At 55.4% G+C, this 25,926-nt stretch overlaps 1 protein-coding gene across 2 annotated transcripts in view; it reads right to left on the reverse strand.

Annotated features, from left to right (window-relative positions):
* The window catches only part of LOC139241116 (sodium/potassium-transporting ATPase subunit alpha-3), a 152,454-nt gene that overhangs the window by 76,462 nt on the left and 50,066 nt on the right, over positions 1–25,926 (reverse strand). Inside the window, exons 11-22 of one of the 2 annotated variants that reach the window (XM_070869809.1) lie at positions 24,954–25,088; positions 23,400–23,592; positions 22,214–22,389; positions 20,929–21,065; positions 17,553–17,703; positions 16,988–17,156; positions 15,558–15,712; positions 13,400–13,523; positions 12,370–12,515; positions 8,696–8,826; positions 6,180–6,281; positions 3,936–4,027 (exon numbers count right to left, since the gene is read on the reverse strand). In XM_070869809.1, the coding sequence (XP_070725910.1) occupies positions 3,936–4,027; positions 6,180–6,281; positions 8,696–8,826; positions 12,370–12,515; positions 13,400–13,523; positions 15,558–15,712; positions 16,988–17,156; positions 17,553–17,703; positions 20,929–21,065; positions 22,214–22,389; positions 23,400–23,592; positions 24,954–25,088 (1,711 nt within the window). Of the gene's footprint in view, positions 1–3,935; positions 4,028–6,179; positions 6,282–8,695; positions 8,827–12,369; positions 12,516–13,399; positions 13,524–15,557; positions 15,713–16,987; positions 17,157–17,552; positions 17,704–20,928; positions 21,066–22,213; positions 22,390–23,210; positions 23,223–23,399; positions 23,593–24,953; positions 25,089–25,926 lie in introns of those variants that run through there. The other variant, XM_070869810.1, reaches the window with a different exon arrangement.

A 25,926-nucleotide genomic window follows, 5' to 3' on the forward strand; every position in this document is an offset into this window, starting at 1 on the left:
TACGGGTCCGACACACACTGACTCTCACTGGGGTACGGGTCCCACACACACCGACTCTCACTGGGGTACGGGTCCCACACACACTGACTCTCACTGGGGTACGGGTCCCACACACACTGACTCTCACTGGGGTACGGGTCCCACACACACCGACTCTCACTGGGGTACGGGTCCCACACACACTGACTCTCACTGGGGTATGGGTCCCACACACACTGACTCTCACTGGGTTACGGGTCCCACACACACTGACTCTCACTGGGGTACGGGTCCCACACACACGGACTCTCACTGGGGTACGGGTCCCACACACACCGACTCTCACTGGGGTACGGGTCCCACACACACTGACTCTCACTGGGGTACGGGTCCCACACACACCGACTCTCACTGGGGTACGGGTCCCACACACACTGACTCTCACTGGGGTACGGGTCCCACACACACTGACTCTCACTGGGGTACGGGTCCCACACACATTGACTCTCACTGGGGTATGGGTCCCACACACACTGACTCTCACTGGGGTACGGGTCCCACACACACTGACTCTCACTGGGGTACGGGTCCCACACACACTGACTCTCACTGGGGTACGGGTCCCACACACACTGACTCTCACTGGGGTACGGGCCCCACACACACTGACTCTCACTGGGGTACGGGTCCCACACACACTGTCTCTCACTGGGGTACAGGTCCCACACACACCGACTCTCACTGGGGTACGGGTCCCACACACACCGACTCTCACTGGGGTACAGGTCCCACACACACTGACTCTCACTGGGGTACAGTGCCACACACACTGACTCTCACTGGGGTACGGGTCCCACACACAATGACTCTCACTGGGGTACGGGTCCCACACACACCGACTCTCACTGGGGTACGGGTCCCACACACACTGACTCTCACTGGGGTACGGGTCCCACACACACCGACTCTCACTGGGGTACGGGTCCCACACACACTGACTCTCACTGGGGTACGGGTCCCACACACACTGACTCTCACTGGGGTACGGGTCCCACACACACTGACTCTCACTGGGGTACGGGTCCCACACACACGGACTCTCACTGGGGTACAGGTCCCACACACACCGACTCTCACTGGGGTACGGGTCCCACACACACTGACTCTCACTGGGGTACGGGTCCCACACACACCGACTCTCACTGGGGTACGGGTCCCACACACACTGACTCTCACTGGGGTACGGGTCCCACACACACTGACTCTCACTGGGGTACGGGTCCCACACACATTGACTCTCACTGGGGTACGGGTCCCACACACACTGACTCTCACTGGGGTACGGGTCCCACACACACTGACTCTCACTGGGGTACGGGTCCCACACACATTGACTCTCACTGGGGTACGGGTCCCACACACACTGACTCTCACTGGGGTACGGGTCCCATACACACTGACTCTCACTGGGGTACGGGTCCCACACACACCGACTCTCACTGGGGTACGGGTCCCACACACACCGACTCTCACTGGGGTACAGGTCCCACACACACCGACTCTCACTGGGGTACGGGTCCCACACACACCGACTCTCACTGGGGTACGGGTCCCACACACACCGACTCTCACTGGGGTACGGGTCCCACACACACTGTCTCTCACTGGGGTACAGGTCCCACACACACCGACTCTCACTGGGGTACGGGTCCCACACACACCGACTCTCACTGGGGTACAGGTCCCACACACACTGACTCTCACTGGGGTACAGTGCCACACACACTGACTCTCACTGGGGTACGGGTCCCACACACAATGACTCTCACTGGGGTACGGGTCCCACACACACTGACTCTCACTGGGGTACGGGTCCCACACACACCGACTCTCACTGGGGTACGGGTCCCACACACAATGACTCTCACTGGGGTACGGGTCCCACACACACTGACTCTCACTGGGGTACGGGTCCCACACACAATGACTCTCACTGGGGTACGGGTCCCACACACATTGACTCTCACTGGGGTACGGGTCCCACACACACTGACTCTCACTGGGGTACGGGTCCCACACACAATGACTCTCACTGGGGTACGGGTCCCACACACACTGACTCTCACTGGGGTATGGGTCCCACACACACTGACTCTCACTGGGGTATGGGTCCCACACACACTGACTCTCACTGGGGTACGGGTCCCACACACAATGACTCTCACTGGGGTACGGGTCCCACACACACTGACTCTCACTGGGGTACGGGTCCCACACACACTGACTCTCACTGGGGTACGGGTCCGACACACACTGACTCTCACTGGGGTACGGGTCCGACACACACTGACTCTCACTGGGGTACGGGTCCCACACACACCGACTCTCACTGGGGTACAGGTCCCACACACACTGACTCTCACTGGGGTACGGGTCCCACACACACTGACTCTCACTGGGGTACAGGTCCCACACACACTGACTCTCACTGGGGTACAGGTCCCACACACACTGACTCTCACTGGGGTACGGGTCCCACACACACTGACTCTCACTGGGGTACGGGTCCGACACACACTGACTCTCACTGGGGTACGGGTCCCACACACACTGACTCTCACTGGGGTACGGGTCCGACACACACTGACTCTCACTGGGGTACGGGTCCCACACACAATGACTCTCACTGGGGTACGGGTCCCACACACAATGACTCTCACTGGGGTACGGGTCCCACACACACTGACTCTCACTGGGGTACGGGTCCCACACACACTGACTCTCACTGGGGTACGGGTCCGACACACACTGACTCTCACTGGGGTACGGGTCCCACACACAATGATTCTCACTGGGGTACGGGTCCGACACACACACTGACTCTCACTGGGGTAGGGTCCCACACACTCTGACTCTCACTGGGGTACGGGTCCCACACACACTGACTCTCACTGGGTTACGGGTCCCACACACACTGACTCTCACTGGGGTAGGGTCCCACACACACCGGCTCTCACTGGGGTACGGGTCCCACACACACCGACTCTCACTGGGGTAGGGTCCCACACACACCGACTCTCACTGGGGTAGGGTCCCACACACACTGACTCTCACTCGGGTACGGGTCCCACATACTCGCTCTCCCTATGGTAGGGTCCCACACACTGACTCTCACTGGGGCACGGGTCCCAAACACTCACTCTCCCTATGGTAGGGTCCCACACACACTGACTCTCACTGGGGTACGGGTCCCACACACACTGACTCTCACTGGGGTAGGGTCCCACACACACTGACTCTCACTGGGGTAGGGTCCCACACACAACTACTCTTACTGGGGTACAGGTCCCACACACACTGACTCTCACTGGGGTACAGGTCCCACACACACTGACTCTCACTGGGGCACGGGTCCCAAACACTCACTCTCCCTATGGTAGGGTCCCACACACACTGACTCTCACTGGGGTACGGGTCCCACACACACTGACTCTCACTGGGGTAGGGTCCCACACACACTGACTCTCACTGGGGTAGGGTCCCACACACAACTACTCTCACTGGGGTACAGGTCCCACACACACTGACTCTCACTGGGGTACAGGTCCCACACACACTGACTCTCACTGGGGTTGGGTCCCACACACACTGACTCTCACTGGGGTACAGGTCCCACACACACCGACTCTCACTGGGGTACGGGTCCCACACACACACTGACTCTCACTGGGGTCGGGTCCCACACACACTGACTCTCACTGGCGTACGGGTCCCACATACAGTGACTCTCACTAGGGTAGGGTCCCACACACACCGACTCTCACTGGGGTAGGGTCCCACACACACTGACTCTCACAGGGGTACGGGTCCCACACACACTGACTCTCACTAGGGTAGGGTCCCACATACTCGCTCTCCCTCTGGTAGGGTCCCACACACACGGTTGGGATTCTTACCTCCTGGATTCCTGCGAAGGATGAGCTTGCGGACCTCATCGTACACAAATATAAGGAAGCTGTAGGGGAAGGCACAGAACCACCAGTTTGGCCTGAAAGCGAAAGGAAGACCATTAGACAAGGAAGGACAGGACAAGAACTTACATTTATTTACATGGCGCCTTTCATGACCATCGGACATTCCAAAGCGTTTACAGCCAGTGAAGTACTCTTTGAACTGTCATCACTGTTGTAACAAAGGAAAAGTGGCAGTCTATTTGCGCATAGCAAGATCCCTCAACCACCGGTAAGATAATGAGCACCTGATCTGTTTTATTAACATCGTTTGAGGGATAAATATTGTCCCCAGGACGCCAGGGATAACTCACCTGCTCTTCTTCCAATAGTGGCCATAGGATCATTTACATATATCTGAGCGGGCAGACAAGGCTTCGGTTTAACGTCATCTCCGAAAAACAGCACCTCTGATAGTGCAGCACTCCCTCAGCACTGCACTGGGAGTGTCGACCTGCATTATGGGCTCGAGGGCAATTTGAACACATGACCTTCTCATTCAGATGTAAGGGTGCGATCTTCTCCACATAGCCCATCTACCCACCTCTCCCCATATCCCTCAATCCCACCTTCTCCCCATATCCCTCAATCCCACCTTCTCCCCATATCCCTCAATCCCACCTACCCACCTCTCCCCATATCCCTCAATCCCACCTACCCACCTCTCCCCATATCCCTCAATCCCACCTTCTCCCCATATCCCTCAATCCCACCTACCCACCTTCTCCCCATATCCCTCAATCCCACCTTCTCCCCATATCCCTCAATCCCACCTCTCCCCACATCCCTCAATCCCACCTTCTCCCCATATCCCTCAATCCCACCTACCCACCTTCTCCCCATATCCCTCAATCCCACCTAACTACCTCTCCCCATATCCCTCAATCCCACCTACCCACCTTCTCCCCATATCCCTCAATCCAACCTAACTACCTCTCCCCATATCCCTCAATCCTATCTACCCACCTTCTCCTATAACCCTCAATCACATCTACCTACCTCTCCCCATATCCCTCAATCCCACCTACCCACCTCTCCCCATATCCCTCAATCCCACCTACCTCCCTTCTCCCTCAAACCCATTTGCCCACCTTCTCCCTCTACCCCACCCACTCCCCACCTCGCCACATCCCTTGATCCCACTGACATTGAAGAAGCATATTGAAGGGACAGTTACTTATTTCACAACTCAAATCCCTTTGGATGATACAGCTCCCTCTCCCTTCCTTTATCCCTCTAAACTCCCCGATTATCAACCTCTGTCCGTGGGCATTGAACCTACGACCACAGGATGCTCTGAGCCCTGGTGAGTTGTGTAGATTCCCTCCGGAACCTTCGAACCTCAATCACGTTAACGTTGATTGTCCCACTCTTCCCAGAAAACTGAGCCAACTTCTTTACCCCTTCCTCGGAAGTGGTCTTCACTGACCAGAGATGTAGAGCGTGGGGCGTAGAATAGGAGATGTAGAGTGTGTGTTTGGGATGTTGGATGAGAGAGGTTGAACGTGAGATGTAGACAGTGGGATATGTGATGGACCCGGCTGAATGTTGAGTGTGTGTCTGTGAGTGTGAGAGTGTGTGAGAATGTCTCTGTGTCTGTGAGAGTGTGTCTGTGAGAGTATGTGTCTGAGTTTGTCTGTGAGTGTGTGTGAGAATGTGTCTGAGTGAGTCTGTTTGTCTGTGAGTGTGTGTGCGAGTCTGAGAGTGCGTGTCTGTGAGAGTGTGCCTGAGAGAGTGTGTGTGTCTGAGTGTGTTTGTGTGTCTGTGAGTGTGTGTCTGTGAGTCTGTGAGTGCGTGTCTGTGAGAGTGTGCCTGAGAGAGTGTGTGTGTCTGAGTGTCTGTGAGTGTGTATCTGTGAGTGTATGTCTGTGAATGTGAGAGAGTGTGTGTCTGTGAGAGTGTGTCTGTGAGAGTGTGCCTGAGAGAGTGTGTGTGTCTGAGTGTGTCTGTGAGTCTGTGAGTGCGTGTCTGTGAGTGCGTGTCTGTGAGAGTGTGCCTGAGAGAGTGTGTGTGTCTGAGTATGTGTGTGTGTGTGTCTGAGAGTGTGTGTCTGTGAGAGTGTGCGAGCCTGTGAGTGCGAGTCTGTGAGTGTGTGTGTGTGTCAGGATCGGTGTACGTCCCGCAGCAGTTATTGATTGATTGGAAGGCTCCTTGGGGCAAAGTTTGACCCCTGGAACGTCTCACACTTACTTGAGAGGGTACATCCTGAGGGCCACATCCATCCCAGGACAGTATGAGAGTAACGCAGCCAGAGCAGTCTCCTCAAACAGGCCAAAAATCAGGATCTTGTTCCTGTAAGAAAGTTCAGGTCAGGATAACGGGTGTAAAGTCGGTCTGACTTATTTCTACACCACTCTCTCTCTGTCCATCTCTCTCTCTCTCTCTGTCTATCTCTACACCTCTCTCTCTCTCCATTCCCCTCTTTCTCTCTCTCTCTCTCTCTCTCCCCATTCCCCCCGATCTCTCTCTTTCTCTCTGTCTCTCTCTCTCCATTCCTCTCTCTCCATTCCTCTCTCTCTCCATTCCTCTCTCTTTCTCTTTCTGTCCATCTCTCTGTCTATCTCTACACCTCTCTCTCTCTCCATTCCGCCCCCCTCTCTCTCTCTCTCTCTATCTCTACACCTCTCTCTCTCCATTCCTCTCTCTCTCTCTCTGTCCATCTCTCTCTCTCTCTGTCTGTCTATCTCTACACCTCTCTCTCTCTCTCTCTCTCTGTCCATCTCTCTCTGTCTATCTCTACACCTCTCTCTCTCTCTCTCCATTTCCCTCTTTCTCCCTCTCTCTCCATTCCCCCTCTCTCTCTCTTTCTCTCTGTCTCTCTCTGTCTCTCTCTCTATTCCTCTCTCTCTCCATTCCCCTCTCTCTCTCTACATTCCTCTCTCTCTCTCTACATTCCTCTCTCTCTCTCTTTCTGTCCATCTCTCTCTGTCTATCTCTACACCTCTCTCTCTCTCCATTCCGCTCCCCTCTCTCTCTCTCTCTCTCTATCTCTACACCTCTCTCTCTCCATTCCTCTCTCTCTCTCTCTCTCTCTCTCTGTCCATCTCTCTGTCTGTCTATCTCGACACATCTCTCTCTCCATTCCCCCCTCTCTTTCTCTCTCTCTCTCTCTCTTTCTGTCCATCTCTCTCTCTCTCTGTCCATCTCTCTCTCTCTGTCTGTCTGTCTATCTCTACACATCTCTCTCTCCATTCCCCCCTCTCTTTCTCTCTCTCTCTCTCTGTCCATCTCTCTCTCTGTCCATCTCTACACCTCTCTCTGTTCATCTCTCTCTCCCTCTGTCCATTTCTCTCTCTCTCTCTCTCTCTCTCTCTCTCTATCTCTCCACCTCTCTCTCTGTCCGTCTCACCATCTCTCTCTCTCTGTCCATCTCACCGCCTCTCTCTCTCTGTCCATCTCACCGTCTCTCCCTCTCTGTCCATCTCACCGCCTCTCCCTCTCTGTCCATCTCACCGCCTCTCCCTCTCTGTCCATCTCACCGCCTCTCCTTCTCTGTCCATCTCACCACCTCTCCTTCTCTGTCCATCTCTCTACCTCTCTCTCCCTCTCTGTCCATCTCCCCACCTCTCTCTCTCTGTCCATCTCTCCATCTCTCTCTCCCTCTCTGTCCATTTCTCCAGCTCTCTCTCCCTCTCTGTCCATCTCCCCACCTCTCCCTCCCTCTCTGTCCATCTCCCCACCTCTCTTCCCCTCTCTGTCCATCTCCCCACCTACTCTCCCTCTCTGTCCATCTCCCCACATAGCTCTCCCTCTCTGTCCATCTCTCCACCTCTCCCTCTCTGTCCATCTCTCCACCTCTCCCTCTCTGTCCATCTCTCCACCTCCCCCTCTCTGTCCATCTCTCCACCTCTCCCTCTCTGTCCATCTCTCCACATCTCTCTCTCTGTCCATCTCTCCACCTCCCCACCTCTCCTTCTCTGTCCATCTCCCCACCTCTCTCTCCTTCTCTGTCCATCTCCCACCTCTCTCTCCTTCTCTGTCCATCTCCCCCTCTCTGTCCATCTCCCCACCTCTCTCTCCCTCTCTGTCCATCTCCCCACCTCTCTCTTTCTGTCCATCTCTCCATCTCTCTCTCCCTCTCTGTCCAACTCCCCACCTCTCTCTCCCTCTCTGTCCATCTCCCCACCTCTCTCTCCCTCTCTGTCCATCTCCCCACCTCTCTCTCCCACTCTGTCCATCTCCCCACCTCTCTCTCCCTCTCTGTCCATCTCCCCACCTCTCTCTCTCTGTTTCCCCCGCAGGTGCTGGTTACAGTCCCATGGGTTGTCGTCCCCTCCACGGAATGTGGTCCACAAGTATCTAAGCCAAGATTATCCTATATTCAAAGCCCTCTGCCCCTCCGACAGTGCAACGCTCCCTCAGTCCCGGCCCTCCAGCAGTGCGCCGCTCCCTCAGTACCGCCCCTCCGACAGTGCGGCACTCCCTCAGTACTGCCCCTCCGACAGTGTGGCACTCCCTCAGTACTGCCCCTCCGACAGTGCAGCACTCCCTCAGTACTGCCCCTCCGACAGTGCGGTGCTCCCTCAGTACTGCCCCTCCGACAGTGCGGCACTCCCTCAGTACTGCCCCTCCGACAGTGTGGAGCTCCCTCAGTACTGCCCCTCCGACAGTGTGGCACTCCCTCAGTACTGCCCCTCCGACAGTGCAGCACTCCCTCAGTACTGCCCCTCCGACAGTGCGGCACTCCCTCAGTACTGCTGACTTACTTCATTCCCTGCTGGAAGATAGAGTTCCTCCTGGTCTTGCAGATCACCAGATCAGCCCACTGCACGACCACAATACTGACAAAGAAGGCCGTGTGACAGGTGAACTCCACGATCTTCCGCTGTTCGTACGTCTGTCGGAAACGAGCACAAGAAAGGGTTAACAGAGGGAAGTCACGGGCAAAGGCCCATAAACAGCAGTGTGCTCAAGGGGCTGGCATGTGTGTGGAAGGATATACTACGTTCACTCCCAGGGCAGGTACAGTACGGGTTAGAGACAGAGTAAAGCTCCCTCTACACTGTCCCATCACACACTCCCAAACTAGAATGCATTGAGACGCAATTACGAACGTACATCAAAGAGATTATCCCAGTGCTCGGCAGTGCAAATTTGGTGGTCACACATAATGGATCAGAGAACCGGCTGCCACTCTGGATTGTCCTGGGGAATGGTCCCGCGCTTTTGGGGAGGAGCTGGCTAGCTGAGATGAACTGGAAATGGGGGGGATGTGCACGCCATTTCATTTGTGGAGCGAAGTTCATGCTCACAGGTCCTACAGAAATTCGAATCACTATTTCAACCTGGTGTCGGGACTTTCAAGGGCACCAAAGTAGTGATACGCATCACCCCGGATGCCTGACCAGTGCCGTATGTGATGCGTGAGAAAATTGAGAGTGAGTTGGACAGGCTGCTAGGAGAGGGCATAATATCGCCTGTTAAATTCAGTGACTGGGCAAGCCCTATCGTCCCTGTCCTTAAAGCGGATGGCTCGGTCAGGATCTGTGGCGACTACAAGGCCACCATCAACCGAGTGTCACTACAAGACCAATACCCGCTTCCGAGAGCGGAGGATCTTTTTGCCACGCTGGCAGGTGGCAAGCTGTTCACCAAGTTGGACCTCACTTCGGCCTACATGACCCAGGAACTGGCCGAAGAATCCAAGCTACTGACCACCATCACTACGCACAAGGGGCTGTTTGTCTACAACAGGTGTCCGTTTGGCATTCGATCAGCGGCCTCTATCTTCCAGAGGAACATGGAAAGCTTGCTTAAATCCATTTCTGGCACAATCGTATTCCAAGATGACATCCTATTCGTGGGTCGAGACACCGAGGAACACCTCCACAACCTGGAGGAGGTACTACGCCAACTGGACCGAGTAGGCCTGCGACTAAAGAAGTTCAAATGTGTGTTTTTGGCCCCAGAGGTCGAGTTTTTGGGCAGGAGGGTTGCCGCAGACGGGATCCGGCCTACCGATTCCAAAACGGAGGCGATTTGTCGTTCCGCCCAGGCCCGGCAACACATCGGAGTTGCGGTCATTCCTGGAATCTCTTAAACAACTTCGGGAACTTTCTGCCGAACTTAAGCACATTGTTGGAGCCGCTACACGTGCTCTTGCATAAGGGTTGTGAATGGTTTTGGGGGGACTGTCAAGAACGGGCTTTCAATCAGTCGTGGAACATGCTTTGTTCTAATAAGCTGTTGACCTTGTACAACCCCTGTAAGAAATTGGTTTTGACATGTGATGCATCATCCTATGGGGTTGGGTATGTGTTGCAGCAGAGTAATGATGAGGGCCAACTCCAACCTGTGGCTTATGCCTCCAGGTCGCTCTCCCAGGCAGAACGGGGATATGGGATGGTTGAAAAGGAAGCACTCGCATGTGTCTATGGGGTGAAAAAGATGCACCAGTACCTTTTTGGCAGAAGGCTCGAGTTAGAAACGGACCACAAGCCGGTAACATCCCTGTTGTCCGACAGCAAGGCTGTCAATGCCAATGCGTCAGCTCGCATACAGCGATGGGCCCTCACACTGGCTGCGTATGACGACACCATACAGCACCGGCCAGGCACCGAAAATTGCACTGATGCGCTCAGCAGGCTCCCACTGGCCACCACTGAGGGGGCGTCGGAGCAAAGCGCGGAGATGGTCATGGCCGTTGAGACTTTCAACATCGCAGGCTCCCCCATCACAGCCCGCCAGATCAAAATCTGGACCAACAGAGATCCCCTCCTATCTCTGAAAAAGAAATGTGTCCTGACTGGGGATTGGGCGCCCGCACACGGAGCGTGTCCCGAGGAGGTCAGACCGTTTCACAGACGAATGGACGAGCTCTCCATCCAAGCCGACTGCCTGCTATGGGGCAGCCAAGTAGTCATGCCCCAGAAAGGAAGGGAAGCTTTCATCAGGGAACTCCACAGCAAGCACCCAGGCATCGTGCTAATGAAGGCCATTGCCCGGTCACATGTATGGTGGCCAGGAATTGACTCAGACCTGGAACACTCTGTTCGCAGGTGCACAACGTGTGCCCAGCTGGAAAATGCCCCCCAGGGAGGCCCCAATCAGCCCATGGCCCTGGCCCACCAGGCCATGGTCACACATTCATGAAGACTACGCGGGCCCGTTTATGGGAAAAATGTTCCTGATTGTTGTCGATACATACTCGAAATGGATCGAGTGCATCATATTGAATTCATGCATGGCATCCACCACTGTGAAGAGTCTGCGCACAGTATTTGCGACCCACGGCTTGCCAGACATCCTGGTTAGCGACAATGGCCCGTGCTTTACTAGCTATGAATTCCAGGAGTTTATGTCGGGTAATGGTATCAAACACGTCAGGACAGCGCCGTTCAAGCCGGCTTCCAATGGCCAGGCAGAACGTGCGGTTCAAATCATAAAACAGGGCATGCTCCGGAATCAAGGACCCTCACTTCAGTACCGCCTATCGCACCTCCTGCTGGCCTATAGGTCCCGTCCGCATTCGCTCACGGGAGTCCCGCCCGCGGAACTACTCATGAAAAGCACGCTTAAAACGCGGCTGTCTCTCATTCATCCTGCTCTGTCGGACATTGTTGAGGGCAAGCGCCAGTCCCAAATCGAGTGCCATGATCGCAACTCAGTGGGGAGATGCATAGAAATCAATGACCCTGTGTTCGTTCTCAATCATGCATTGGGACCCAAGTGGCTTGTGGGCACTGTAATAAGCAAAGCGGGGAATAGGGTCATAGTGGTCAGACTAAACAATGGGCAGATATGTCGCAAACATCTGGACCAGGGAAAGAAAAGATTCAGCATGGACACTGAGGAACCCGAAATAGACCATGAGATGTCAACCACACCACTGCCAGTGAACGAGCAACAAGGACATTCACCAGCATGCACAGTCCCTGCGGCCAGCCCGGAATCACCTCAGGCGACAGAGAAGCATGCCATGGCTCAACCACCAGAGCCACATCTGCGGCGCTCCACGAGAGAGCGTCGACCGCCTGAAAAACTCAATCTTTGATCCAAAGACATTAGGGGGAGGAGAGGTCATGTTTGTAACCTTCACATAACTGTAACCAATATGTAACAACACTGTACACTGTATACACCTGTGAAATACACACCTTGACCACAGGGGGTGAACTTGTGGGAGACACTCCTCACCTGGTCAGCCAGGTATATAAAGGGAGGTCCCACACAGGCTCAGCACTCCTTGGTCCTGGGAATAAGGGTGCAGGTCATGTAGTGACCTTGTCTCCAGTACATGCCTCGTGTGACTATAGTACAGTGCAGAGACACAACAGGGATGTGGGGTGGGAGGAGTAGGGTGGTTTGGAGAGGGAGGGGGAGGAGGAGGAGGGGAGGATGGGCAGAGGGAGGGGGAGGGTGGGGCAGGTGAGTCACTCACCCACTGCTGTCCATAACTATCCTCCAGGTCGTTGACGGTCCTGTCGTCCCAGTGTAACCGGATTCCCACCAGGTTTTTTGGGAGGAAGCCGTTCTCTGCCAGGATTACAAAGTAGGCAAAGAACCCACCTAACGCCTGGATCATTCCTGGAGAGGGGGGAGGTGGGCAAACGGCACGTTAATACCAGACTGGCCCTCCAGCTCTCCGTGCCTCGCTAATTCCATCTAACTCTCAATTCCAAACTCCAGCTCTCTCGCCACGCGTCTTTCACTGCCTCCCACCCTCCCTCACTCTGCCTCCCACCCTCCCTCATTCCGCCTCCCACCCTCCCTCACTCCGCCTCCCACCCTCCCTCACTCCGCCTCCCACCCTCCCTCATTCCGCCTCCCACCCTCCCTCACTCCGCCTCCCACCCTCCCTCATTCCGCCTCCCACCCTCCCTCACTCCGCCTCCCACCCTCCCTCACTCCTGCTCTCATCCTCCCTCACTCCCTCACTCCTCCTCCTCCCACCCTCCCTCACTCCTCCTCCTCCCACCCTCCCTCACTCCTGCTCCAACCCTCCCTCACTCTGCCTCCCACACTCCCGCTCCCACCCTCCCTCACTCTGCCTCCCACCCACACTCCCTCACTCCTGCTCCCACCCTCCCTCACTCTGCCTCCCACCCTCCCTCACTCTGCCTCCCACCCTCCCTCACTCTGCCTCCCACCCTCCCTCACTCTGCCTCCCACCATCCTGCTCTCACCCGCCCTCACTCTGCCTCTCACTTCTGCCTCCCATCCTCCCTCACTCCGTCACCTCTGTTATCTCTCCCTCCATCACATTCTCTACTCCTTCCAATTTCCACTGCATCTCTGAATCCATCTCTCTCGCTCTCATTTACTCACTCCAGACAACCCCAGCCCCCAGCCCCTCACCCCTGGGTCACTGTGACCCCAGCCCCTCACCCCCCGGGTCACTGTGACCCCAGCCCCTCATCCCTCACCCTGAGTCGCTCCCACAATGCCGTACTCCCGGGTTCACTACGTACCGATCTGACCGTACGCGATGCTGATTAACCTCTCGTTCACCAGTTTGTCCATCCGAGGGTTTCGGGGCTGTCGCTTCATGATGTCACTCTCTGCTGCTTCGTAGGCCAATGAGATAGCGGGAACCTGCAACGCGAGTCACATGCCCGTGGGCTGCGTCAGCGACTGGGCCGTGTCTGCATTCGCTCAGTCATTAGCGGTAAATCTGTCCGGCAACACCCCACAGAAACAGGCACCACCACCGCCTCCATCTTACACAACCTTCACGCGCCTCTGTTCGCCAAGCTTGCACCCCAGCCCAGCCAGCAGCACAGACGGTGGAGGGACAGGAATCTCCTCACTGTTAGCGGAGGACCATGACAGAAGGAACTCCCATTTATACAGCACCTTTCAGCACTTCAAGACGTGTCAGCTGTGGCCCAGTGGGCAGCACATTCGCCTCAGAGTCAGAAGGTTGTGGGTTTAAGTCCCACTCCAGAGACTTGAGCACATAAATCTAGGCTGACCCTCCAGTGCAGTGCTGAGGGAGCGCCGCACTGTCGGAGGGGCAGTGCTGCACTGTCGGAGGGGCAGTGCTGAGGGAGCGCCGCACTGTCGGAGGGGCAGTACTGAGGGAGCGCCGCACTGTCGGAGGGGCAGTACTGAGGGAGCGCCGCACTGTCGGAGGGGCAGTACTGAGGGAGTGCCACACTGTCAGAGGGACAGTACTGAGGGAGCGCCGCACTGTCGGAGGGGCAATACTGAGGGAGTGCCACACTGTCGAAGGGGCAGTACTGAGGGAGTGCCGCACTGTGGGAGGGGCAGTACTGAGGGAGCGCTGCACTGTCGGAGGGGCAATACTGAGGGAGTGCCGCACAGTCGGAGGGGCAGTACTGAGGGAGTGCCACACTGTCGGAGGGGCAATACTGAGGGAGTGCCACACTGTCGGAGGGGCAGTACTGAGGGAGTGCCGCACTGTCAGGGCAGTGATAAGGGAGCGCCGCACTGTTGGAGATGCCATCTTTCGGATAAGATGTTAAACCGAGGCCCCGTCTGCTCTCAGTGGATGTAAAAGATCCCACGGCACTATTTCGAAGAGGAGCAGGGTAGTTCTCCCCGGTGTCTTGCCCAATATCCATCCCTCAATCAACATAACAAACACAGATTATCTGGTCATCATCACATTGTGGGAGCTTGCTGTGCACAAATTGGCTGTCGCATTTCCCACATTACAACAATGACTGCATTCCAAAAGTACTTCATTGGTTGTAAAGTGCTTTGAGATGTCCGATGGTCATGAAAGGCACTATATAAATGCCATTCTTTCAAAGTGCTTCACAGCCAATGAAGTACTTTTTTAAAGAAGTGCAGTCACTAATGTAATGTCGGTAATGTAGATAATTTGCGCACAGGAAGCTCCCACAACAGCAACGGAATAATGCCCGGATAAACTTTGGGCCCAGGACACCGGAGAGAACTCCTCTGTTCTTCTTCCGATAGTGGCCGGGTGATCTTTTACATCCACCTGAGCGGATCGACGGGGCCTCGGTTTAACATCTGATCCAAAAGGTGGCACCTCTGGGAGAGTAGCACTCCCTCAGTGCGGCACGGAGAGTGTCGGCCTGAATTATGGACTTCGAGTCTTTAGCGAGGGCCTTGAACCCACAAGCGCCTGACTCCGAGGCGAGAGTGCTGCTCCCTGAGAGTGAATCCTCTCATTCCGGGAGTGTCCCTGACAGGCTATGGTAGCACCGTGGTTCTGTCACTCGAGCAGTAAAACCAGAGGCCTGGACTAATGATCCAGGGACAGGAGTTTAAATCCCACCAAGGCAGCTGGGGAATTTAAATTCAGTTAATTCAATAAACCTGGAATAAAAAGCTCGTATCAGTAATGGTGACCGTGAAACTTACCGGATTGTTGTAAAAACCCACCTGGTTCACTCATGCCCTTCAGGGAAGGAAAGCTGCCGTCCTTACCCGGTCTGGCCCACATGTGACTCCAGACCCACAGCCAATGAGTTGATTCAGAAAAGGCTACACTCCTTGGACAGGCCTCTTGCCCTGCCCTGCCCTGCCCTGTCCTGTCCACCCCCCCCCACGCGCCTTGTTGTGTCGCGCTCCCCACCCCCCCGGCCTGTCACCTGCCCTCCCCCCCCACCCCGCCCCCTCTGACACACTCACCATGTCAGTTCCCAGGTCGATGCACAGGATGGTGATGGTTCCGAGGGGCAGGGGAATGTTGGCCATGATGAAGAGGAGGAACGGTGTGATCTCGGGGATGTTGCTGGTCAGCGTGTAGGCGATGGACTTCTTCAAATTATCAAAGATCAGGCGGCCTGTGGGAAAGAGGTCAGTTAGCCAATTGGGGACGAGCAGGTTTCAGCCAAGAGAAAGGCTTGCTTAGTCAACATACAGACGTAATGACGAGTGAGACCCGACTGACCATCAGTGAGACCCTACGTCCATCAGTGAGACCCACTGACCATCAATGAGACCCTACTGACCATCAGTGAGACCCTATGTCCATCATTGAGACCCACTGACCATCAGTGAGACCATACTGACCATCAGTGAGACCCCATGGACCATCAGTGAGACCCTATGTCCATCAGTGAGACCCTACTGACCATCAGTGAGACCCTACTGACCATCAGTGAGACCCCATGGACCATCAGTGAGACCCCATGGACCATCAGTGAGACCCCATGGACCATCAGTGAGACCATACTGACCATCAGTGAGACCCCATGGACCATCAGTGAGACCCTATGTCCATCAGTGAGACCCTATGTCCATCAGTGAGACCATACTGACCATCAGTGAGGCCCCATGGACCATCAGTGAGACCCTATGTCCATCAGTGAGACCATACTGACCATCAGTGAGACCCCATGGACCATCAGTGAGACCCTATGTCCATCAGTGGGACCACACTGACCATCAGTGAGACCCTACTGACCATCAGTGAGACCATACTGACCATCAGTGAGACCCCATGGACCATCAGTGAGACCCCATGTCCATCAGTGAGACCCACTGACCATCAGTGAGACCATACTGACCATCAGTGAGACCCTATGTCCATCAGTGAGACCCACTGACCATCAGTGAGACCTTACTGACCATCAGTGAGACCCCATGGACCATCAGTGAGACCCCATGGACCATCAGTGAGACCCCATGGACCATCAGTGAGACCACACTGACCATCAGTGAGACCCCATGGACCATCAGTGAGACCCCATGGACCATCAGTGAGACCCTATGTCCATCAGTGAGACCATACTGACCATCAGTGAGACCATACTGACCATCAGTGAGACCCAGCTGACCATCAGTGAGACCATACTGGCCATCAGTGAGACCCCAAGGACCATCAGTGAGACCCCAAGGACCATCAGTGAGACCCCAAGGACCATCACTGGGCCCCACTGACCATCACTGAAGCCCCACTGACCATCAGTGAGACCCCACTGACCATCAGTGAGACCCCATGGACCATCAGTGAGACTCTACTGACCATCACTGAAGCCACACCCTCCGTCACTGGGCCCCATTGAGCCTCCGCACACCCCCCCCTCCCCCCACCCTCCGGTTATGAGGACACGTACCTTCCTCCACTCCTGTGACGATGGAAGCGAAGTTGTCATCGAGCAGAATCATGTCAGCTGCCTGTTTGGACACGTCTGATCCAGCAATTCCCATCGCCACGCCGATATCGGCCTTCTTCAGGGCCGGAGAGTCGTTGACACCATCGCCAGTCACAGCGACTATAGCACCCTGGGGAGACGGGGAGAGAGAGAGAGAGAGTGAGGGAACGGTCCCAAGTCATAGGGACTATCGCACCCTGGGGAGACGGAGAGAGAATGAGGGACTGTCTCCAGTGAGGAGGTGAGGGGCTAGTTATTGCTGTTCTGAACTCTGACCTATCCCTGGCCCTTTCGTTGCCCGGTTGTTAGCACTCTGAACTCTGACCTGTCTCTGCGCTCTTCTATTGGCTAGTTGTTAGTCCTCTGAACTCTGACCGGTCTCCAGGTCCTTCCATTGGATGCTTATTGGATGCTCTGAACTCTGACCTGTCGCTGGGCTCTTCTATTGGCCGGTTATTAGTGCTCTGAACTCTGACCTGTCTCTGCGCTCTTCTATTGCCTAGTTATTAGTGCTCTGAACTCTAACCTGTCTCTGGCAGCCCTCCACAATGATCAGCTTCTGTTGGGGCGAGGTTCGGGCGAACACGATCTCTGTGTGATTGCGCAGAATGTCGTCAATCTGTTCTCCAGAAAGATCCTTTAGATCGGTTCCGTGGATCACACAGGCCTTGGCATCTCTGGAACAACAAACAAGAGCGGAAGAATTAGGAGCGGCAACTTAAGGGGGAGTGCAGGAACAGAGAGACCTGGGGGTGTACGTACACAAATCGTTGTGAGTGGCCAATAAGGTGGCAGATGGAGTTTAATGTGAGGTTATCCACTTTAGTAGTAAGATTAAAAAAACAGAATATTTTTTAAATAGTGAGAAACTATTAGATGTTGATGTTCAGGGAGATTTCGGTGTCCTCGTACAGTAAACACAGAAAGTTAGCATGCAGGTATAGCAGTCAATTAAGAAGACAAATGGAATGTTGTCCTTTATTGCAAGGGTGTTGGAGTACAAGCGTAAGGAAGTCTTGCTACAATTGTACAGGGCCCTGGTGAGACCACACCTGGAGTACTGTGCACAGTTTTGGTCTCCTTACCTAAGGAAGGATGTACTTGCTTTGGAGGTGATGCAACAGAGGTGCACTAGATGGATGAGAGGGATGAGAGGGTTGTCCTATGAGTAGAGATTGAGTAGAATGGGCCTATAGTCTCTGGAATTTAGAAGTATGAGAGGTGATCTCATTGAAACATAGAAGATTCTGAGGGGGATTGACAGGGTAGATGCTGAGAGGTTGATTCCCTCTGGCTGGACAGTCTAGAACCAGGGGGCACAGACTCAGGATAAGGGGTTGGCCATTGAGGACTGAGATGAGGAGGATTGTGAATCTTTGGAATTTTCTGCCCCAAAGGGGTGTAGATGCTCAGTCTTTGAGTAAATTCCAGGCTGAGATCGATAAATATTTGGACTCTAGGGGAATCATCATCATCATAGGCAGTCCCTCGGAATCGAGGTAGACTTGCTTCCACTCCTGAAGTGAGTTCTCTGGTGGCTGAACAGTCCAATACGAGAACCACAGACTCTGTCACAGGTGGGACAGATAGTCGTTGAGGGAAAGGGGTGGGTGGGACTGGTTTGCCGCACGCTCTTTCCGCTGCCTGCGCTTGATCTCTGCATGCTCTTGGCGTTGAGGCTCGAGGTGCTCAGCGCCCTCCTGGATGCACTTCCTCCACTTAGGGCGGTCTTGGGCCAGGGACTCCCAGGTGTCGGTGGGAGCGGCTTTGAGGGTGTCCTTGTAGCGTTTCCGCTGCCCACCTTTGGCTCGTTTGCCGTGAAGGAGCTCAGAGTAGAGCGCTAGGGGAATCAAGGGATATGACGTGGAGTTGTGGTAGATCAGCCATGATCTTATTGAATGGTGGAGCAGACTCAAGGGGTCGTATGGCCGACTCCTGCTCCCAAGTCTTATGTTCTTTCAAGGTGACAGGACTGGTTAAAAAAGCATATGGGACCCTTGGTTTAATATTGGAGGTATGGAGTGCAAGAACAAGTAAGTTAGGCCCTGGTTAGGCCCCAGCCAGAGTATTATGCACAGTTCTGGGCACCCCACTTTAAAGGCCTTAGAAAGAAAGAGAGACTTGCATTTATATGTCGCCTTTCACAACCACCAGACATCTCAAAGCGCTTTACAGCCAATGAAGTGCTTTTTGAAGTGTAGTCACTGTTGCATTGTGGGAAACGCAGCAGGAATTTGTGCACAGCAAGCTCCCACACACAGCAACATGATAATGACCCAGACCATGTTTTGTTGTGACGTTAATTGAGGGATAAATATTGGCCCCAGGACACCGGGGATAACTTATCTGCTCTTCTTTGAAATAGTGCCCTGGGATATCTTGCATCCACTTGAGAGGGCCGATGGGACCTCGGTTTAATATTTCATCTGAAATACGGGGTGCAGAGGATTTGTACCAGAATGGTCCCAGGGATGAGGGACTTCAGTTACATGGAAAGACTGAAGAAGCTGGGGTTGTTCTCCTTAGAGCAAAGAAGGTTAAGGGAGGATTTGATAAAGACATTGAAAATGATGAAGGGTTTTGACAGAGTAAATGAGCAGAAACTGTTTCTAGGGGCAGAAGGACATGATTTCACTAGCGGGTGCAGAGGAAATTTACTAGGAAGCTGCCTGGAATGGGGAATCTTAGTTATGAGCACAGATTGGATAGGCTGGGTTTGTTCTCATTGGAACAGAGGAGGTTGAGAGGAGACCTCATCGAGATATACAAAATATTGAGGAGCCTGGATATAGTGGATAGTAAGGGTCTATTTCCATTGGTGGCGGGGTCTATTATGACGGGGCATAGTTTTAAGATGGTTGGTGGAAGGTTCAGAGGGGATTTGAGGGGGGGCTTCTTTACTCAGAGGGTTGTGGGGATCTGGAACTCGCTGCCTGGAAGATTGGTGGATGCAGGAACCCTCACCACTTTTAAGAGATGGTTGGATGGGCACTTAAAGTGCAGTAACCTGCAGGGCCTAGAGCTGGTAATTGGGATTAGACTGGATTGTTGGGCAGAGCAGATGTAATGGTAAGTACTGCAGGGAATAGAATACTGCCAGGGTGATGATCTGGACTAGTTTCGATCGCCTGGATGGGTCGGAGAGGAAGTTTCCCAGATGCATTTTCCCTAAATTGGGTTTTTATCTGTTTTTTGCCTCACCCAGGGGATCACGTGGCTCCAGTTGGGGTGGAGTGTAGAATGTTTCAGTATAAGGGGTGTCGCAGTTGTGCTAAGGCAGACTGGTTGGGCTGGGTGCTCTTTGCCTTTCCGTCATTGCTCATAGGTTTATATGTAACCTTTAGGGCTGTTGACCGAGGGCCGTGTGGCTCTTTGTCGGCCGGCGCGGACACGATGGGCCGAAGTGGCCTCCTTCTGCGCTGTAGGTTTCTATGTTTCTAAGGGTCGGTAACCAGAGGATACAGATTTGAGATAACTGGCAAAAGAAGCAGAGAGGGAAATTTGGAAAACTGTCTTCAGGCTGCGAGTTGTTGTGACCTGTGGAATGCGCTGCCTGAAAGTTCGGTGGAAGCAGATTTAATAATCATTTTCAAAAGGGAATTGGATAAATATTTGAATGGCAGAGTGTGTGTGTCTAATGGGACAACTCTATCAAAGAGCCTGAGCAGGCACAATGCGGACCTCGTTCTGCGTTGCATGGCTCTCTCATTCTAGAGTTGTCACCGGCAGTATGATCACATCGCTGTGTGTGGGAGCTTGCTATCTGCAAATTGGTTGCCGCATGTTCCACATTACAACAGTGACTATACTCCAATAAGTGCTTTGTGGGCTGTGACGGGCTTTGGGAGGTCCCGAGGTGGTGGGAGACGCTGGAGAAACGCACAACGCCCTTGTCCCCTCACCGTGCGTTGACCTGACTGACTGGGATGTTGAGGCGAGCAGCAATGTCCTCCACGGTCTCATTTCCTTCCGAGATGATTCCCACTCCCTTGGCAATGGCCTTGGCTGTGATTGGGTGGTCTCCCGTCACCATGATAACCTGCAGGGAAAGGAGTGTTGGTCTTCAGGCCTGTAGCTCAGATCTCTCCCCCAAGCCCAGCTGTGCCCTGGGACCGGTGGCTCAACTATCGACCCCTCCTCCCGCCCCCAAGCCCAGCTCCACCCTGGGACCGGTGGCTCAACTATCGACCCCACCTCGCGCCCCCAAGCCCAGCTCCACCTTGGGACCAGTGGCTCAACTATTGACCCCTCCTCCCTCCCCCAAGCCCAGCTCCACCCTGGGACCGGTGGCTCAACTATCGACCCCTCCTCCCTCCCCCAAGCCCAGCTCCACCCTGGGACCACTGGCTCAACTATCGACCCCTCCTCCCGCCCCCAAGCCCAGCTCCACCATGGGACCACTGGCTCAACTATCTACCCCCATCCCCTGAAGATGCTGACTCTCCCCCCTCCCCTGAAGGTGCAGACTCTCTCCCCCGTCCCCTGAAGGTGCAGACTCTCTCCCCCCTCCCCGAAGGTGCTGACTCTCTCCCCCCTCCCCTGAAGGTGCTGACTCTCTCCCCCCTTCCCTGAAGGTGCAGACTCTCTCCCCCGTCCCCTGAAGGTGCTGACTCTCTCCCCCCCTCCCCTGAAGGTGCAGACTCTCTCCCCCCTCCCCTGAAGGTGCAGACTCTCTCCCCCGTCCCCTGAAGGTGCTGACTCTCTCCCCCCTTCCCTGAAGGTGCAGACTCTCTCCCCCGTCCCCTGAAGGTGCTGACTCTCTCCCCCCCTCCCCTGAAGGTGCTGACTCTCTCCCCCCTCCCCGAAGGTGCTGACTCTCTCCCCCCTCCCCTGAAGGTGCTGACTCTCTCCCCCCTCCCCTGAAGATGCTGACTCTCTCCCCCCTCCCCTGAAGGTGCTGACTCTCTCCCCCCTCCCCTGAAGGTGCTGACTCTCCCCCCTCCCCTGAAGGTGTTGACTCTCTCCCCCCTCCCCTGAAGGTGTTGACTCTCTCCCCCCTCCCCTGAAGGTGGTGACTCTCCCCCCTCCCCTGAAGGTGCTGACTCTCCCCCCTCCCCTGAAGGTGCTGACTCTCCCCCCTCCCCTGAAGGTGCTGACTCTCCCCCCTCCCCTGAAGGTGCTGACTCCCCCCTCCCCTCCCTCACCCTCGGTGTATGTGTCTAGACGCGGTATCTGTGTCTCGGTTACCTTGATGCCCGCGCTCCGGCATTTGCCGACAGCGTCCGGCACGGCTGCCCGGGGAGGGTCGATCATGGACATCAGACCAATGAAGCAGAGGTTCTCCGTGGGGAAATTCACATCGTCCGCGTCAAATGCAAACCCTTTGGGGAACTGGTCCTCGGGCATGTAGAAGTGACAGAAACCTGCGGGAGAAAAGACACAGACACACAGACACACCAGAAAGTCACCAGGGAGCTCCTCACGGCATCGTACTAAACGCACTGACCGAAACAACAGGTCACTGCCACTGTTTGTAGATTCATAGAAGAGTGCAGCCCACCCACTAGGCATTATCTCACTCCCCTTCTCCCCCCAGACCACTCAACCAGCACCCTCCACGGCGCCGACCCCAATCTCCCCCGTGACACCCTCTCCCATTGGTCCCCCTCTCTCCCTGTGGCCCCTCTCCGCCCCCCCCCCCCGGCCCCCCTCTCCCCCCCAGACCCCCCTCTCCCCCACCGGCCCCCCCACCCAGCACTTTCTCCCCCCAGCCCCCCTCTCCCCCCAGACCCCCCTCTCCCTCCCCCCCGGCACCCCCTCTCCACCCCAGGCCCACTCACCCAGCACTTTCTCACTTTCTCCCCCCAGACACCCCGCTTCCCCCCAGGCCCACTCACCCAGCACTCTTTCCCCCCCCCCCGCCCCCAGGCCGCCTCTCCCACCGCCCCCCCCCCGGCCCATCACCCATCACTCTCTCATCACAGGCCCCTCTTCCCCCCCCTCCAGGCCCACTCACCCAGCACTCTGCCCCCCCACCCCCAGGCCCACTCACCCAGCACTCTCTCCTCCCGGCTCCCCTCTCCCCCCCAGGCCCACTCACCCAACACTCTCTCCCCCCAAGCCCCCCTTTCCCCCAGCCCACTCACCCAACACTCTCTCCCCCCAAGCACCCCTTTCCCCCATCCCAGGCCCATTCACTCAGCACTCTCTCCCCCCCGGACGCCCTCTCCCCCAGCCCACTCACCCAGCACTCTCTCCCCCCGGCCCCCCTCGCCCCCAGCCCACTCACCAAACACTCTCTCCCCCTCCCGGCCCCCCTCGCCCCCAGCCCACTCACCAAACACTCTCTCCCCCTCCCGGCCCCCCTCGCCCCCAGCCCACTCACCAAACACTCTCTCCCCCTCCCGGCTCCCCTCTCCCCCAGCCCACTCACCCAGCACTCTCTCCCCCAGGCCGCCCAGCTCCATGTAAGCATTCTGGAAGGCCTCCTTCAGCTCCACGTCCAGTGGTTGCTCCTTGCCCTGGATCATGATGGTTGAGCTGCGGTCCAAGATTCTCTCTGGTGCGCCCTTCATCACCAGCAGGTAGCGCTTATCGTTGGGGTCCTCCGTCTCGTGAATGGAGAGCTGGGGCAAAGCATTCCAGGTTAAGACAAACTCTGTCTGCTGCTGCTCAAACACCCTCCGATACAGAGCACACACCTACAGAGAATGACCTGGAGCGTACAGCACACACACACAGGCAATGTGGCCCAGGGTTTATGGTCCACCACAGTCTCTCCCACCCCTCTCCATCTCACCCCAGCAACATATTGCTTTCTCACTCATGTCTTTATCCAGCTTCTCCTTAATTGCAATCGTCTTTTTAAATCTATTTTTGCACCTTCTCCAGTGCCTCGCTATCATTTTTATTTCATGATGACCGGAACTGTGTGCAGTACACCACGTGCGGCCTGACCTGGGTTCTATACAACTTTAACAAAACTTCTCTGCTTTTCAAATCTATCCCTCTAGAAATGAGTCTGTGGGAAGCAGACTTCCTCCTTCACATGCACACAAGTGGTTTGTAGTGATGTGTCTGTAAACCTCAAGTTTGATATAGTCCTGGGAGTGAAATTAGATCCAGAGTAACACTGTCCCATTTAACTCTCCCAGGGCAGGGTACAGCACGGGGTTAGATACAGAGTAAAGCTCCCTCTACACTGTCCCTTCAAACACTCCCAGGGCAGGTACAGCACGGGGTTAGATACAGAGTAAAGCTCCCTCTACACTGTCCCTTCAAACACTCCCAGGGCAGGTACAGGGGGTTAGATACAGAGTAAAGCTCCCTCTACACTGTCCCTTCAAACACTCCCAGGACAGGTACAGCACGGGGTTAGATACAGAGTAAAGTTCCCTCTACACTGTCCCATCAAACACTCCCAGAGCAGGTACAGGGGGTTAGATACAGAGTAAAGCTCCCTCTACACTGTCCCATCAAACACTCCCAGGGTAGGTACAGCTCGGGTTAGATACAGAGTAAAGCTCCCTCTACACTGTCCCATCAAACACTCCCAGGGCAGGTACAGCACGGGTTAGATACAGAGTAAAGCTCCCTCTACACTGTCCCATCAAACACTCCCAGGGTAGGTACAGCTCGGGTTAGATACAGAGTAAAGCTCCCTCTACACTGTCCCATCAAACACTCCCAGGGCAGGTACAGGGGGTTAGATACAGAGTAAAGCTCTCTCTACACTGTCCAATCAAACACTCCCAGGGCAGGTACAGGGGGTTAGATACAGAGTAAAGCTCCCTCTACACTGTCCCATCAAACACTCCCAGGGCAGGTACAGCACGGGTTAGATACAGAGTAAAGCTCTCTCTACACTGTCCCATCAAACATTCCCAGGGCAGATACACACACACACACACACCCCCACACACACACACACAAGGTATTCACACACACACTGTGTTGCTAACCGACCTGTGTTGTGTGATGTACTCACCTGGTACTTGTTGGTGGAGTTAAATGGAATCTCGTTGATTTTTTTATTCTTCTCCCGGATCGCTTTGACTGAGCCGGATGAGAGCTCGATGCATTTCAGTAGGGCCGACTCAGAGGCGTCACCGGCCACGTCTCGCTGCAGGGCGGCAGGGGAGGAAGCAGAAATCGGGCATGAGAACGCAAGGCACAGCTGCGCTGCACACCCACCTGTCGGGATAGGCAGCCCATCACAGTCTCGAACCAGTCCAGCAACAGCATTGGGTCACAGAGTCAGTCACCTTGTGCTGCTGAATAATCAGGACAGTTACCCAGACCGTGAGCGTCCAACACGCCCAGGGATCGAGTAACTCACCCGGGGAATGCCCAGCGAGCATGGCAAAGGTCCCACACACCCGGGAAATACCCAACGACCGTGGCAAAGGTCCCACACACCAGGGAAATACCCAGCGAGCATGGCAAAGGTCCCTCACATCCGGGAAATACCCAGCGAGCATGGCAAAGGTCCCTCACACCCGGGGAATGGCCAGCGAGCATGGCAAAGGTCCCTCACACCCGGGGAATGCCCAGCGAGCATGGCAAAGGTCCCTCACACCCGGGAAATACCCAACGACCATGGCAAAGGTCCCTCACACCCGGGGAATGCCCAGCGAGCATGGCAAAGGTCCCTCACACCCGGGAAATACCCAACGACCATGGCAAAGGTCCCTCACACCCGGGGAACGCCCAGCGAGCATGGCAAAGGTCCCTCACACCCGGGGAATGCCCAGCGACCATGGCAAAGGTCCCACACACCCGGGGAATGCCCAGCGAGCATGGCAAAGGTCCCTCACACCCGGGGAACGCCCAGCGAGCATGGCAAAGGTCCCACACACCCGGGAAATACCCAGCGAGCATGGCAAAGGTCCCTCACACCCGGGGAACGCCCAGCGAGCATGGCAAAGGTCCCTCACACCCGGGGAACGCCCAGCGAGCAT

The sequence above is a fragment of the Pristiophorus japonicus genome, chromosome Y (genome assembly GCF_044704955.1).
Source record: "Pristiophorus japonicus isolate sPriJap1 chromosome Y, sPriJap1.hap1, whole genome shotgun sequence".
Taxonomy (NCBI): domain Eukaryota; kingdom Metazoa; phylum Chordata; class Chondrichthyes; family Pristiophoridae; genus Pristiophorus; species Pristiophorus japonicus.